Consider the following 17,046-nt stretch of genomic DNA (forward strand, 5'->3'; position numbering starts at 1 on the left):
TCCAGTCCAGTCAAGCCAAGTCCATATAAATAAGGGGGGGGGGTAAAATCAGCTTAATTTAGAGGCTCACACACATCTACAAAAGTTAGCATTGCTGAAAATTAACACATGTAAACCGGATATTAGTCTTTCCATCTCATTGGTGATCATACAATTTCAATTTTATTTGTGTTCTGTCCCACGAGATTCAGAGCGATTCCACCTTAACGAAAATCTTCCACTATAACGACCATTTTGTGAAAACCTATCAGTTGTCATGCACATTTCAAGTTTTATAAAATTAATAATTAATTATAAAAAACTAAGAATAATTAAATTGTGCATGTATAATTGTTTTATATAAGGATGTAAAATTAGATAAAATCAACCAATGCTTGATTTTTTGCTGCCGAGCTAATGAAAAAGAACTTTGAAATGATAAAGTAGTGTTACATATGTCACACATGTTACGGTGGAATCGCCACTAATCTTAATATGAGGTTTTATTTTTATACCTATATCAGCGCCTCAGATCAACACTAAGACGTCTAATCCCAGAAATAACACTAAGATATCCTACTTTTGCTCTGAGGCGACAATATGTATTTAATATCAGTTCTTGAAGGTGTAATTTAATGTAAAGTTTTGAGCTGTAAAATTCTATACCTCTTGATAAGTATTTCAATGTATTTGTAGCTAATGGCTGTGTTCAATCAGACGGTTGGTGGTGGGACCCCTATCAGTGACGTGTATGACAATTCAGCACTAACTCCAGAACTTCTCCAGAAAGCTGAATCTGAATTGATGGAAAAACCATCCTGGAGAGACAGAGATATCCAAGCTCTCAGAGATATGATTTCTGGTGTGTATGATGATTGGTCGTATTTGATATTGTTCATTGTAGTTTTTGTTCCTGTTTCTCATGAGGTTAGCAAGATATTGCAATGTATCCAGTCTAAGCTAAAACAATTTTAGATTTTCTCAATTTGAAGCATAGTGAGAGAGTGCACTTTCAAAGTCTCATACATAGTTAACTACTATATGATACATAATGAGCTGGCTTAAACACTGACTAGAATTTTGTTATAAGTTTGCTTTATACACTTTCTTGATACTAACTTCATAAGTAGGTACATTTCTTTGCAAAATACATTTGTATAAAATATTGCAGTTGAAGAATATTTATGTAAACTTAAGAAAAAGCAGTCTAATTAATAACTTTGTATTGGCTTATTTATAGAAAGTGTGGAGAAAGATATCTGTATTTGACTAGCAAACTTTTATATCAAAGATATAATAGCCACCAATGAAAAATGGTTGCAGTTTTGCAAAGAAACTCCAACATGGCAACAGGACACCCTAGTGACCTCTACACCTACCAATTTTATTGGTTTATCGAGTTTAAATGTTCCATCAAGCTGTGGTTAGGGGTCTCCAAGGGAATTAAACACCAATAGCGGTCATACAATTTTTGTGAAAGGATAAAATTCAAACAAAAATTGACTAAAGGCTGTCATAGTACTCAGCTTGAATTATGTTGAAACTGCAAGCGCAATATATCACATCACAGTTCAGGGTCCCACATACCTACGACTTTTTGTGGTTTTAGCGGTTGGAGGTACAGCCCCCCCCCCCCTCCCACCCAAGGACAGCTCTGTTTTTTGATCCAGACCAGAAGTTACGAGTCCATCACCTTACTGATCAGGCCACCATGGCCCCTGTAAGCACAATATAATGGTCTCATTTTTTCCTAACTTATGTATCACAGAGGCATTTTGCATGGGAGCTCCTATATTTATTTTCAATTTTATGTGAATTTTCAAGGGTTAGGTGGAATTTAGGCTATTAACTTTTCTTCCCAAATGAAAAATTGATGCCAAGTGTACAACAGACCTCCTTCCTTTCTTTGGATAGACATGTATGGCGAGATTTTTTTAATCTTAATTCTTATTTGGTAATAATTTGGTTTCGGTTAAAATAATAAAGGCAGTAATACATAGTTACCTTTCTGCAGACTGCAGAACTTCTGCACTTCATTTGTTAAAACTGAAATCCTGAAATGGAAAGTAATTTATAAGTGATAAATTCTATAACACAATCATTAGGGTCATTCCACAACCTTTTGTCCCGCACGTGAGGGTTCATATATTTCATCAAAAGCTAATAATTTTAAAGGGTAATGATGTAATTTTTTTTGCTAATGAAATCACACATAAGTTTGTAATTTGTTAAGCAGAAAAAATTTATTCATTAATAGTTTAAAGCATTATTTTTAATGACATATATAAAGTTTCACATGCAGGACAAAATGACCATTTTGCGGGGAATGGCCCATTATTGTTCAATATACTTTGCTGCCATAGGCGGATTTAGGACTGAGTTCTTGGGGGGCAGGATTTTTTTTTTTTTTTTTCCTTTTTGTGAGCAGCATTTTAATTTGCCCCCCTCCTCCATGTTTTAGTTTTGTCTCCGGTGATGCATAAGGCCATGCTTTACCTTTTTCGTGTGTGTTTTTCATGCTGTCCTTTTTTAATTGACCTTAAGAGAGGTGACTGGTATCAAGAGAGCGACGCAGGGCTCCCTTTTAAGTGGAATATAGAATACGTTCAATTTTAGGGGGTCCGGGGGTTTCTCCCCCGGAGGAAATTTTGTAAAATGGATACAAAATTCTGCATTTTGAAGCCTTATAAGGGTTAATTGGACAGACAAAAATCTCGGGGAAAAAATAGACAAATAATTTTTTTTTTTAAAGTTTCATGATTTAAATGTGCTTTGTGATGTAAGTTAATATTTTAAAAGAAATGCTGTACAGATTTAGAAAATATGTAACATGAGAGTAACATACTACTTATTAGAACAATTCATAATTTATACACTTGATAAGAAATAAAATAGAAGCACACTTTGCTTAGGAGTTTCAAAGACTTGTCTAATTATTTTCAAGGTTTGGTTGGTTAGATTGGGTGTTTTGGCACAAGAGCCCTAGTAGGCTATACTTCGCCAATTCTTTTCAAGAATTTTAGAAGATTTAATCATTTAAGGCACCTCATTTGCACTTTCCAGTCTCTGAAATCGAGTACTAGATTATACAGTTGTACAGTATTATTCAAACTTTAAGTTTAAAAGAAAAAATAAACAAAAGAATTCTCTCATTACAACAACCTTTTTTTAAATTATAAGCAGTGCAGAAAACGAAAAGAAATAGAAGTAGTGTATCATTTTTTCTGGGCTAAACAGATTAACAATATGCAGTAGAAGCAAGATAAAAGCAATCAACACAGAAGAATTTCCAAAATACTGCATTTGGGATTAAATAAATAGCAAGATATGAAACATGTGAGTCACAAAAATTTATTTCAAGTAATATGTTACAAACGAAAGAACCATGATTTTTACCCTTTTGATGCAGGATGTAGCAAGGAGCTGAATTTGACATATTTTGGCATTCATCCCCCTAGCATTTGTTAGAAATTTTAAAATTTGAGGTTTGTAGCCACACGTTTCCAAATATTCAAGGTTTTCAAGCACTTGAAAATAAAATTAGTTTTTTCCAAGCACTTACCATTTTTCAAGGAACAAATCATGCAGTTTTTTTGCGAGTTACGGACCCACTTCAAAGCAGTAGCCCGAAGCTATAGCTTGTTTATCTTATAGGCAAATCCGGCCCTATATGTAATTCACTCTTACCTGCAGATTTTTGTAATTTTTACGAACATTCGTCAGTTTTTACGGTTAAAATATTTTTACAATTTTACCAATAAGAACGTGTGAATTCCAGAAGATTCTTCAAAATCTTTCGTCTGTAACAACACAAAATATCTAATTTTTGAAATCACGCAAATTGAAAACAAACATTCTGAAAATAAAGAAAACAAATCATAACAAGTAGATCATTCTATTAGCGCAAATGGGGAGGGGGGTTCCCTTTGTTTTAGGTTCTAATTTAAAAATAATCATCAATTATTATAAGTGTTGCAGCTGAATGCAAAGCTCATTTAGCCTACATTTTCATTTATATACTTGCCCAAATGGTTTTCAGTTCAAAATAGTGAATATAGGCATATTTTCAGCACCCCAGTGAAAGCTTTACTATTTGTATTTAATGTTTTTTTTTTCTTTTCTCCCTCCTATTCTCTTCATTTTCATTGAACTATTCAAAAAAGAAGAAAATAATGATTTTTTTGTTTTAAGATTTTGAAAGATGTGTTGTTACTATTTTAAGTTCTCCCAAAACTGGGGGGCATTGCCCCCTATGCCCCCCTTCTATAAATCCACCCATGCCCTTCTGAACTAGTCAAAGGAAAAAAAATAATGATTTAAAAAAAAAAAATTGAAAATGTGTTGTTACTACATAAAGTTCTCCCAGAACTGGGGGGGCATTGCCCCCCTCTGCCCCCCCATAAATCCGCCCATGTTTGCTGCACGGGTGCCCATTTAGGGAGGGAGGGGGGGGGGTTGTGGTGCAGATTGCGCCTTGGAAGTTTTTAGGAGAGGGAGATTTGAAGGGTTATTTTTCTCTTTTTTTTGGAGGGGGAGGAGTCTTTGCGATATTTAAGGGGATGCTCCCTTCTCTTAGAGGGGGTGGGCACCCCTGCTTTGCTGGTGTATTATGTTTTGTTCAAAGTAAATTAAAAAAAAAACTTTCTGTTTATAAAGTTCTCAGTTCAGTCAACGTCACAAGTTTACATAGATATCATTGTTCATCCACTTCAAGAAGAAATGCCAAATTTTTCCAATTTTCATTCCTAAAAATATTTTAATTATGTTTTAATGCTGTTCTAGAAACATTCAACTACTGTTACTTGTCCTACAAATTATTTCTAACTTTCTACTAGTTGCTGCATTTTATTTCTGTACATTGTTCTTCAGATATATAATCATTTTACAGGTATTCCTTGCAAAGTAATGACTTGAATTTTGAGTAGACTCATTCCAAAGACAATGTCAAACATAATTTTTAAGCTTAAGTGAATTATTGTACAGGCAGACTTAGTTCTTGCTCAGGGCAGCAAATTTTAAGGAGCAGCCAAATTTGAAGTAAAAAATAGTATTTACAGATTTTAAAAAGCTTATTGAAAGTTAATATTATTGAAGCACACAAAAGCATGAAGAAACATTTACTTGTGTTTGTTCTTATTGTCTTCAGAAATTTATAATAAAACATTCACAAGTCTGGTTACTTTTAAAGTTTTGCTTTATTTATTTATTTGTTTTTCATGTGGTCACAAATACAAGTGAACTAACTGCCTTCAAACATATAGTTGGTGCTCCATTTAATATGGAACAGCTGAAATGTATTAAATAAAACTCGAAATCCCCCCCCCTCAAATATTAGAAATTTGTGTACTGTTAAAAGGTCCCTACCAGCTTTTGAAAATTTGACCAAAAGTATAATTTGACAATTAAAATTTGAGAAATTTTCAAAATTGTGCTCTACTTCATTCTGCAAAATTATTTCTTTTGGTAATGTCATAGTGTAGTTATATCCTTTTCTGACTGTAAGTTGAACTTAAAGTTGAATTGTAAGTTTAATGTCTCGAAAATATAAATCAACTATTTTTGAGGATAATATTTTATAAGTTTTGTTTGAAATAAACTCTTTTTTTTTAAACACCATCCATACTTGTCTAAAACCTTTTGTTATTGCTGTATTAGTTTAATAAATGTGTTTTAAGGCACTATTTTGTAATATTTTTAAAATATAAGTATTTCTGAAATTGATTCCTTTCCAGATGATCCTGACTTGGTATCCCGTACAGACGATGCATTCTTGTTAAGGTTTCTGCGTGCTCGCAAATTTGATTACAACAGGTCCTTTAGTCTTTTGCAGAACTACTACATGCTTCGTGCAAAAAATGCAAACATGTACAAGGATTTTATTCCATCTGCTCTGAGAAATGTCCACCAGTTAAACCTCCAAGGTTTTTTGCCATACAGGGATCTTGAAGGCCGTGCAATATTTGTTTTCAGGGGAGGTAGTGTATTTTTTAAGTGAATACTGATGTTGTAAGTTTCAAATCTCTCTTGCATTCCTCCCTTTTTATCTACCCTTGCCCTTTTTTTTCTTTCAATTTTTATAACATTACATTTATGAAAATATTACTTTTCCAATATTGGAGCATTTTTAATGTTTACGGAATTTGGTAAATTCTGATGACCTGAGATTTTATCTTATGTGCTGTAATATAAATATCCAACGAATGAAATCGAAACAAAAATTTAGTCCAAAATGTTTCAAACCTTAATGTAATATGCAAGGTCAATCGTTGTTATATGAGTTGCAGCTTTGTTTTTGGATGCACTTAAACCAGTGCCATAATTCAGTGGCAGAGTTAATGTTTTGAAAGAGCTATTTTAACTTTTGATCTCTAACTTTTGAATGCTTTTTAATTAAACTTGTGATTTCATTTCAATTATTGAATATGTATTTTTTAAAAATATTTTTAATTATATTTTCTGTGTAAGAAAAGTACAATTATCACTTATATGGAATTGAATTGAGGAGAAATTTCTCATTAAAATCTAAGACTTGGTTTACTATGAGGGAAACAATTTGCTTTTTTAGCAGTGATGTTTATATTTCAGTCTTTGTCTGAAGTGCCAACTGCTTGTCAGGGTGACAATGGAAGGCCAAATTGTCTAGGTTATCTTTTAATACAGTAGTATTAGGTATTTCAAAATGAATAGGTGAAAAATCGATATAGACGTTTTTAGGTAGATGAAATAACAACCTTCCCTTTACAAGAGTTCATTTTTGCTATTTTTCTGAAAATTCCTTCTCTCAGGAAAGCTTAACATGTAAAAATATATCTGTGTTCTTAAAACAGTTAAATGCTGCACAATTTATAATTTGTGCAGCATTTAATTATGCAAATATTGCTTGAACAAATTCTTTTTCTTATCTTTTCCTCCAAAATGATGTTTATAATTGAAACTGGTGAAATTGAAACAAAACTAACTGATAGTCGGAGATTGTAAATAGCTCATTTGACTTGACCAACCGCAACTTGATAATTTGTCGTGTTATGGAATGGTAGTAACATAAGGCTAATTTCAAAAGTTAAAATTAAAAAAAAATAATGACCTCATTGCAAAAATGTTTTTTTTTTTTTTTTGGTGGAAGCGATATTCACCTTAAAATTTGTTATCAATTTTGCTATAAAATCTAAAAAAAGCTTTATCAAATCTCTGAAAATCTGAAAATGCATATTTTTAAAATGTGCAAAGAAACCGTAATTTTTCATTTTGAAAACGGGTATAAACCGGCTGCAGAAGGCCTGCAGTTAATTCAGTTTTCTCTGAATCTTTTCTTTTTTATGACTGCAGTTGAATTGAATACCTGGGAGCTTCTAATTCTGTGTGTCTTATTTTCTTTGATAAGGGGAAACCTTTAATAATGTTCACATTTTTGTGGAGCCCTTGGTATTTTTTTCAATAGTGTCGCCTGAATGTAACATATAAAAAATAATTTACTTTTAACTAAAATGAGAATTATTTCAAATAATATATGTTATCTGCAAAAGTAAGTTTGAAAATTAACTAAAACACTTTGAACAACTCGTTCAAATAAAACTTTAAAGGTTTTAACTGTTAAAATGAGAATTATGCTTTATGTGTGAAAGTTGAATTCTCTATTCAGATTCAGCATCAAATGTAATTTGCTATATATTTTTTGTAGAAGCATAAGTTGAAAATCTCATTTCACCAATGCTGAAGTTGCAAATGGTAAAATTGCCAATGTTGCTTTTCGTTTTAATTGAGAATATTCAGCTTTTAAACTTCACCAAAACTTCAATAACCACAATAATTTGAATTTATATTGCAGTTATGAATAAAAATGTTGTTTTAATAAAAGTTTCATATTCTTGGACTGTCATAAATCATACTTTGACAATAAATGGGTTTTTAATCCACAATTCATTTTGATATTTTCTGTTCTGATATACTGGTTAAAAGCTTCACTCTTGTAGAATTAAAAGAACTGATGTAAGTTCTCAAAACCCTTCAGTGATCTTCATGAAACCCTACTGTTTCGACTTTCAAAGAGCACAATTTAAGAAACACTGTTCTAATGAATATAAGAAGAAATACAGGAATGAATGTGAGGCAAAGTTAAGATCACTTACCTTTTTCAAAATGCACAAATTATAAATTTGTACTGGGAATTACAGTACATAAAGAAAGAAAATGTATTTTGCCATGCAAATTGCATTGAAATATATATATATATATATATATATATATATATATATATTCAGTTTTGGCAATAAATTTGAACGTGCAAAAAAAGTGAAAAAAAATTTCACTTTAAAAATACATGGAGCAAAGCGAAAAATAAAATATTTTCTAATGAAATATATTCTATTTGGTAATTTAAAATATGTTTTATCAAATTAAATCTATAAATAATGAAACAATGCATGACTAAATAAAGATATGAGAATAAAATAAGTGAGTGAATTTATAAATAAATGAATGAATAAATAAAGTGATGTAAATGACTGAATTAATAAATGAATTTGTAAGTGATTTATACATGAATGAATAAGTAGACAAAATGAATTATTTCTATTTGCTCCACATTCACTTCACTAATTATATTAAACATTAAAAATGAAAACATGCCTAATGTAAAAACTAAATGAGCATTGCACTGAACCCAACTGTTAATCCCAATTAATATTTAAAATGTTAAATTCAAAAGCTTTATCATTTTACTATAACAAAAATTATATTTAATAAATCACAAAATATTACAATATGGGTATCAAATTTTTAAAATGTGTATAATTATAAACCTTGACCTTTAGATCAATTTTTTTTTTTTTTTTTTGACTGCAATCAACTGTTGTTTAAGAACATAGTAAAAATGTTGCTAGATAAGTAGCTCTGCAAGCAGAAAATATTTTATCATTTCACTTTTCCTCATATTTCCCTACCAATATTTTAAAACCAAAATGACTGAATTGAATGAAAGTTCAAGCAGGTAGTTATCTGAAAAGTTGTCAAAATATGATACATATAAAAAGTAAGGTTAGGTAGCTGCAATTTTCTGCACTTCTGTGTGTGTGATTTTTTTAAATAACTTTTGTTTAACCATTTTCCTTTTGAAAATAATGATCCTTAAGTTTTTAACAATTAGGAAACATTTTACGCTTTGAGTTTCACTATAGACATTACTTTAGGGCTGGAAATATTTAGACTTTTGTCTGTTTTTTTTTTTTTTTTTTTTTTTTTTTTGAGCAATCACGATTGCTTATTGAAGTCCTTTGATTTTTCCCACCGCCACCCTCTGCACCATCACCGTGGACAGGCAGGCTCCTCACGCTGCTGCTCCTATAGCGAAAGCCGTCTCCAGGCTGCATCCATGTCCTACACACACGCGCATACATACACAACTACACACACACACAAACACATACAATAGGACCCTGATATTTATTTGTCAGGAACCAGATTTCCTCTTATCCGATAACTTTTTAAGTGATTGATAAATCACAAGACCAGAAGTGACCAGAAGAAGACCAGTTCATGTAAAGGGATTTTTTTCATGTTACACAATTTTGTGTTAACTATTCCCGATTGTAGTTATTTTAAGACTTTCTTTTTTGGTGCAAAATAAGATTTCATGCACTTTTCTCTTAGAAAAATTTGAATCTTTATGTATTTTCAGACTTTTCGTAGGTATTATTACACTCTCAGCCTGTATCTTAAAATGATTCTCTCTTCTTTTAGGCGTTTGGGATCCCTCTTTGTGTACTGCAGATGATGTTTTTCGTGCCAATGTCATTTGTTTGGAAAAGCAAATTGATGACCCTCTTACTCAAATAAATGGAATTGTTGCTCTATTGGATATGAAAGGCCTGGGTTTCCATCATGTGCGACATTTTTCTCCTAGTCATGCCCTCAAAATTGTATCACTAGTTCAGGTAAAGAGTTTAAAATGATTATTTGAGACCAGAGCTGGGCGAAGTAGGAATTTCTACATTGTGATGCATTGTTAAACTTACATCGCAATGTTGCAATGTATCACTTTTTTTTTTTGAAGCTTTATTTAAACTTTCTTGTTTACATTTTACAAAGTATATTCAAGATATGAAAATATATATTTTACCAGATACTTGCATGCGAACAGATTCTAGCACCAGCAAAATTTTTTTTAAAAATATGTTAAAAGTGCAAGATAGAGATAAATATTGCAGATATGTGTTTTGAGATTCTATGAGCCTATTTTTTCAGTGCAAGAAGATATGAGCTTATGGAAGCAAAGTCATGCATTCCATTCACAAGTTCGCAACATACAACTTTTTGCATTTAAAAAGGGGCTCCTCGTAGCACCAAAATAAGTGCGAGCAATTTTTGTTACTACTTTGCACATTTAACTCAGCTTTTTTTTTTTTTTTTTTTTTTTGATAGGTGATGATACACTTTGTTCATCCACATATTTTCCGTTAAGAGCTTAAAAAAAGTTAGCATTTCCTGCAAATTTTGTGAGAAATGAAAGTCTTGGTCACTTGTGATACCACAACATTTGTTTGAAACATTTCCTATAACTAATGCTTCATTCCTTCGTTGCAGAGCCAGATTAGCTTGAAACTTTACTAATTTAACATTGGTGTGAAAAAATTAGGGATGAAAACAGAAATGATCGTGGACTGATGTCTGTACATCGGTGCTTAGATGTATAGTTGTTGCAGTATCAATGCATCGGTTTTGAGAAAAAATCTAAAACAGTTTAATGACGTGAGATGTACACCGGTTATTTGCAATGCATCACCCAGTCCTATTTGGCGTTAATTCTTTTTAGTTATTTAGAAGTTATTTTTCCATAACTTCTTACTGCACTGATCAATCTACCGCTGTGTTTAATTCAACTCACACTGCCTAAATGTAACCACTATCACATTACATTTATATACCACTAAAATATTTTATTATAAGTTTAAAAAACAAAAAAATATTTCAATATATGGGGGGAGGGGAGTAAAAGTGTTTAGAAAATTTCTTTCTTATAGTGATGAAACCTTTTAAAAACTCTAATAAACAGCAGCAATTAAGACAAAGTGAGAAAAATAGAATTTTATTTGCTATTTTAAACCAAAATTTTGTTGCTTAGTTCACTTTTTAATGAAAATTTATGTATATTCATACAAGCCTTCACAAAAGTTTGACTCAACACAAATTTAAATATTAAAAAAAAAACAAAAAAAAAACCACATTAATACTTTGTATGTAAAATCACATGTAATATGCAAAAAAAGAGGCTTTTCTTATTTTGTCCACATTTTAAAAATACTGCACTCGTTTTACCACCACAACTACAAATCATGGTGAATTTGTGCTTATTTTCATATATTCCTCATCGTCATATGTGCAATGCTTTTAGTTATATATAGTTTCAAAAATGAATGAATCTTGTTTAATAATCCTGTCGTATGGGAAAGCTGTTTTAATATTTTTCTATTTAGTTAATTTTCAAATTTAAAGTTATATTACAGTGATTATTTAGAAATTAGATGTGTTACTTTAGCCATTTGAAATTCAGATTGCAGTTCTTCAACAGAGAGAGAGAGATTATATGTGTAAAATGTAAGAAATTCCTGTAGTTTTGCAAAAAAGCCGTTTTGAGATTCCATATATATATATATATATATATATATATATATATATATATATATATATATATATATATACATATATATATATATATATATATATATACATATATATATATATATACATATATATATATATATATATATATATATATATATATATATATATAATAAAAGTGAAAAATATTGAAAAGACCACACCAAGAGCCCATAGATGCGCAACGCAGCAAAACTAAAAAGCCAAGTAAATATAAAATTAAGCAAACAGAATTTCAAACACTAAACAAATTATAAATAATAAATGATGATAAAAAGGAAAAATGCAAACAGCTATTAAGTAGGAATAGATAAAGAGTGAATCCAGAGCTCATCAGCCGTGGAGGATTCATTAATTATGGTCAAAAGACCAAAATTTTAACTATGAACTAGAAGAGAATGTTTAAGCTCCAGTACATGTAATATAGAGTAACAGTGGGCAAACGCACCACTTGCTAAGCAAAAAACAATAAACTAGAGCTCAAACCGAAAACTAAAAGCAGGGGGTTTCGCCTCGACTAATTAGGAAAACAAGTTCCCATAATTAGCCTTCCACGGGACACGGCTGATGAGCTCTGGATTCACTCTTTATCTATTCCTACTTAATAGCTGTTTGCATTTTTCCTTTTTATCATCATTTATTATTTATAATTTGTTTAGTATTTGAAATTCTGTTTGCTTAATTTTATATATATATATATATATACATATATATATATATATATATATATGCAAATTTTTGATGGTGAAAAGTTGAAAAAAAGTTCTTGCTTATAATATTTTAAAAAGTCCCTCTTCTGAATGTAAATTAATTGAAAGCTTAAAATATGAAATGAAGTGTTCTTTTGAACCTGAGTTGCCTTTGTTTCCACTAAGAGTACTTTACCCTTACCGTTTTAAGTATATTTGCATATATGTGTGTATATAAATGCTTGTATCATTTTAACAACAATTTATTTTATGTTATGGGAAATGTTTTTAGTTAATGCATCTTAGTATAGTACTGCCATGTTAAATTTTGCTTTAAATTCCGTAAGAAAGCTTCTTTTACTCTCTGGTGTTGTTATGATATTTCTTACTGATACATCATGTTAATTTCTCCTCTTGCAGGATGCTTTCCCTGCTCGGTTTAAAGCCGTCCATATTGTAAATGAACCTGCGCTCTTTGATATCATCTTAACTGTGGTCAAACCTCTTGTCAGTGACAAAATCAAGAAAAGGGTAAAAAAATTCATTGCTGTTATTTATTTATGTCTCAACAACCAGTTGGGCTTTTTTTGTGGTAGCTGTAAAGGATTAGTATTGAGAAAAATTGTTTAATTTTTTTTTTTTTTTTTTTTTTTGTGTGTGTGTTAAAAATCAGCTTCTTGTAATCTATTGTCTTATATTTTTCATGCTATTTTGTTGTTTATTTAGCATATTTCAAAAACTTTATAGCAATACCATTAATTATTTCCTTTATGTAGCTATTGATTTATTATTATTACGTTTAAAAATAAATGCTGTCAATTTGCAAAGGTAAATAAAATTTCCCCGCTTAATCAAATACAGTGAAACCTGTGTAAGTTGACCACTTGCGGTGCAGTACTTTGGTGGTCAACTTATAGAGGGTAGTAACGATTTTTTTATTTTTTTTTTTGTCATTTCTTGCCCCATGTCATTTTTTACCTAATTGGAATACTTTAAATTCACTTTCATTGTTTAACATTACTTTAAAACAATAAATAGAAATGTTTTTAAATATTTTTAGAGATTATTTACCAGAGTGACGTGTAAATTATCATACAAGTTTAAAATGCCTGTAAATCGATCGAAGAAAAAAAAAATGTCTCATTGCTTATGAAAAACTACTTACTTGACATTAACAATTCCTAAAAAATCATAATAAGTCAAAAGTGATTTAAATTATTCTTTAGATTTTTTCTTGTACATTTGTAACAATGGTAATCTACCTTTCAACAAAAAACCTCCTTAATGAAGTTTGGCGCATTTTCTAGGACTTGTGGCGATATAAGACCAATGTTTTTAAATAGAAACATAAATATTCATTGGTTTTTTCAAAAATGTCTGATTGCTTATTTGATGCATAACTGATTAAAATTTTAGTAAAATCTGATGCTTTTGCCAAGTGGTCAACTTACAAAGGGTTTTTTATAATACTCCAAACCTATGCTGGTGTTCATTAGTGGTCAACATAGACAGATGGTCAAGATAGAGAGGTGGTCAAGTTACGGAGGTTTTCCTTCATTATATAAGATAGGACTAATTCCGTTCCTGACAAAAGCGGTCAACTTAGACAGGTGGTCAACTTACAAAGGTGGTCAACTTAACAGGTTTTACTACCCCGTTTTATTGAATAATATTTGTTGAAACCGAGGATATTCGATTAAGTGTTCCCGACAGTGTTGTGGTAGCATAAAACCAATAATTGTTTATGTATTATCAAATTTCAAAAACTAATAAACCTCATCTGTCCAGGAAAAATTTATGGTACATAAAATGAGATGAAGTTGAAGTCAAGTCAATTTATATAGTTCAAAAATATATTTTATTGACAATGTAAGTGACATTGTGACAAACTTGGCAAAACCATGCAATAAGTATTTTCAATAATTAGATTTACCTTTTCAGTTAATCATAAAGCTATTTAAGTGAATCTATCAATGAAAGCAGAGTTAATCCTGTTGGTTTACACTTCATTGTAATTTTTGAATTTTATTTTATGCCTAGATTTATGCCCATGGAAGCAACATGTCCAGTCTTCATTCACATATCCCACCTGAAATTCTCCCATCAGAATATGGAGGCCTTTTGGGAGCTTTCGACAATTCAGAATTCATCGATCGACTAGCATCCAATGAAGAGACTTTCCTCCAAAGCCAAATGTATGGGTACATATCGCAGATTGCCGAAAAGGGCGTGAAAAAAGCTGTTAGTTTAGACACTTTTTCCCCTTATAGAAGAGTGTGCATACGGTGACTTTGTATTATATAGATTAATACATGTAAATATTGTTTTATTTTTTATAACATAAACTTAGCCTGGGTCAAACGTTGTACATAGATATTTTTATTACACTAGTGTTGTGTTTATGTTAAGAGAAATATTGTTACAGTTTTTGAAATTGATTCATAGGTAGTTTAGTGTTGATCATGTTTTTGACATTTAATGTGCAGTTACTAAATTATGCGGAAATATTTTAGATGTGATATGTATTTTGATTTTTATTAATCAAACTTTAAGTTACTACAGTAAAACCTCAATACTACAATTCTTAGGGGACCCAAAAAACTGCCCCATTAGGGAGCAAGTGTGGATCCAGGACTGGGTCATAAAAGTCGTGATCATCTCTTCTCTTACTTCAACCAAAAATGATCTAAAATTAATTTGTGAACTACAGTTCTGAAAAACTTCCAGGAAAGAGCACCCTAAGCCCCTGTTTATACTTGTGTATATTGCTCTTAGAACCCCCATGGTCATATTTTGATAGTGATTGCTTCCAAAATCAGCAGCTCTATTGCAACCCGTCCTTGCAATAGAGGGATGTATCATATCAAAAAATGATTTATTTAAAACTTAATAATATCCAACTTTAATTCATTTATTTTAAAAAGTTCACATTTAGAGCTTGAGACTTGATCTGGACTCAAGCGTCATATTTTCTCCTACAGTGAACTCGCACAACAACACGATTTGACTTATGCAAAATGGCTGAACATAGGTTTTTCACCAGTAACGAATTTCAGGGTTAATGCAAATTCCCAGGTGTAACACGAAAATTTTTGGAAGGAAATCACAGTGGTTAAGTATTGCTTTCGTTATTGGGTAATAAATATTGGTTTGGTGAATTGACTTTCCCTTTAGCATCACTGAGAACGGAAGTTCCCCTAACTACTAGAATAAACATTGCTTTGTTAGTGTAAATTAAATAACCACTTAGCATCTTTCATAATTTTTTTTCATTCTAAATATGAAGTTGATGAAATATTATTCCACCTAAGCATGCTGTTTATTTAAAGCAGTGTTGGGCCATAATCAATTATTTTTTCAATTAATTTTAATTTCAATTGCAATTAAACTATTAATTGCACTTTGCAATTAATTTAATTGGATTATTATACATTAATCATTTCTCACAATTAAAATAATTGCAACTAATATTTTGAATTGTTTTATAAAACAATTTAATCTAACAATTAACTTTATGTATCAACTAGAGGACCCGACAGACGTTGTTCTGTTCAAACTTTGTAAATTGAAAAGTAAAAAAATTTCAGTACACTATCAAGTGCTTGAACTTTTTTGTTGAAAAAAAAAATGAGTAAAAAGAAAATGTTTTAAGCTGTTTGGTGTCAGAATGCATGTATTTATTACAACTTGAATTATGTAATGCCCACTGAGCAGTTGTTTTATTAACAATTTTTTCTCGCGTACTTGAAAGATCCTCATAGATAGTATGATTTGTTCCTTCCGCCATACTCAAAGGATAAAAATTGTTCTCAGACATTAAATGTAAAAACCAACTTCCCATCTAAAATAAACGGCAAATCCCGCTGCAACATCCCCTATATGAAAAAGGATGAAGCAATTGAAAGGATATCGTTTAAAAAAATGATAACAACAGCAAAAAACAGTTTTCTGAATAAGCGAAAATCACTTATCTCCCCCCCCCCCCCCTCCCGATGTAAAATAAAACAATTCTTCAACTAAAATGACTAAATACTCTTTAAAAACGAACAACAATTCTTTGCAATTTAAAATGTTTCGCCAAATAAGCAAAAAATACAATAAATTACATTAACAGTAGCTTTAAAATGCAAACAAATAATCCCGAAACTCTATTGTTTATAGCCAAAGGCGCCAAGCCACCACGTTACTCTGATCCAGCAGATCGGTGAGCGAAGCACACTCCAACCAATGAGCAATCCGCTCTTTTGAACAAAAACTTTTAAATCTTGCTCTCTCGTTGAGCATTTGTCTCACTATATTTCCTTGCGTACTTAAATAATCTTCATATATTGCTTAATTTGTTCTTTCCGCCAAAGATAAAAATGTTCCGCTGCACTGATATTTTGGGTACAGAACTACCCTGTTGTAATTTATCTGGAGGAAAATAAAGTTTGCTTCGTCTTTAAATTCCACTATCTTTTCCTTTAATAATGTACTTATTAGTTTGATAATCCTGTAAGTATTCTTGACATTAGTGCCAAAACTCAGATGGATTTGAGCTGAAAAACAAATGTTGCTAAGTACGGTACTTTCTGATCATTTGGTTAGTGAAAGAAACCCGATTTCTTCCGGTACTTAACTTTAAAATATTATATCACGGACCTAAAATCGTTGCTTTCAAGAAATAAAGGCTGCTCTCTCTCTCTCTTTACGTATTATCTATTCTCAATTGACATGCCACAGTAGG

At 30.9% G+C, this 17,046-nt stretch overlaps 1 protein-coding gene across 1 annotated transcript; it reads left to right on the forward strand.

Moving 5' to 3' along the window:
* The first annotated feature begins 678 nt into the window (after positions 1-678).
* LOC129227922 (alpha-tocopherol transfer protein-like) lies at positions 679-14,609 on the forward strand. The gene is made up of 5 exons (XM_054862543.1): positions 679-841; positions 5,712-5,954; positions 9,715-9,908; positions 12,741-12,851; positions 14,361-14,609. The coding sequence occupies exons 1-5, from the start codon at positions 679-681 to the stop codon at positions 14,607-14,609; spliced, it is 960 nt and encodes a 319-aa protein (XP_054718518.1).
* The last annotated feature ends 2,437 nt before the right edge of the window (positions 14,610-17,046 follow it).

This window comes from Uloborus diversus, chromosome 8, assembly GCF_026930045.1.
Source record: "Uloborus diversus isolate 005 chromosome 8, Udiv.v.3.1, whole genome shotgun sequence".
Taxonomy (NCBI): Eukaryota; Metazoa; Arthropoda; class Arachnida; order Araneae; family Uloboridae; genus Uloborus; species Uloborus diversus.

Excerpts from the sequence above, each read along its gene's own strand:
- LOC129227922 (XM_054862543.1), top strand. The coding sequence starts at position 679 with ATGGCTGTGTTCAATCAGACGGTTGGTGGTGGGACCCCTATCAGTGAC. Across the intron at positions 842-5,711 it reads TCTCAGAGATATGATTTCTG|ATGATCCTGACTTGGTATCC; the intron begins GTGTGTATGATG and ends ATTCCTTTCCAG. Across the intron at positions 12,852-14,360 it reads GTGACAAAATCAAGAAAAGG|ATTTATGCCCATGGAAGCAA; the intron begins GTAAAAAAATTC and ends TTTTATGCCTAG.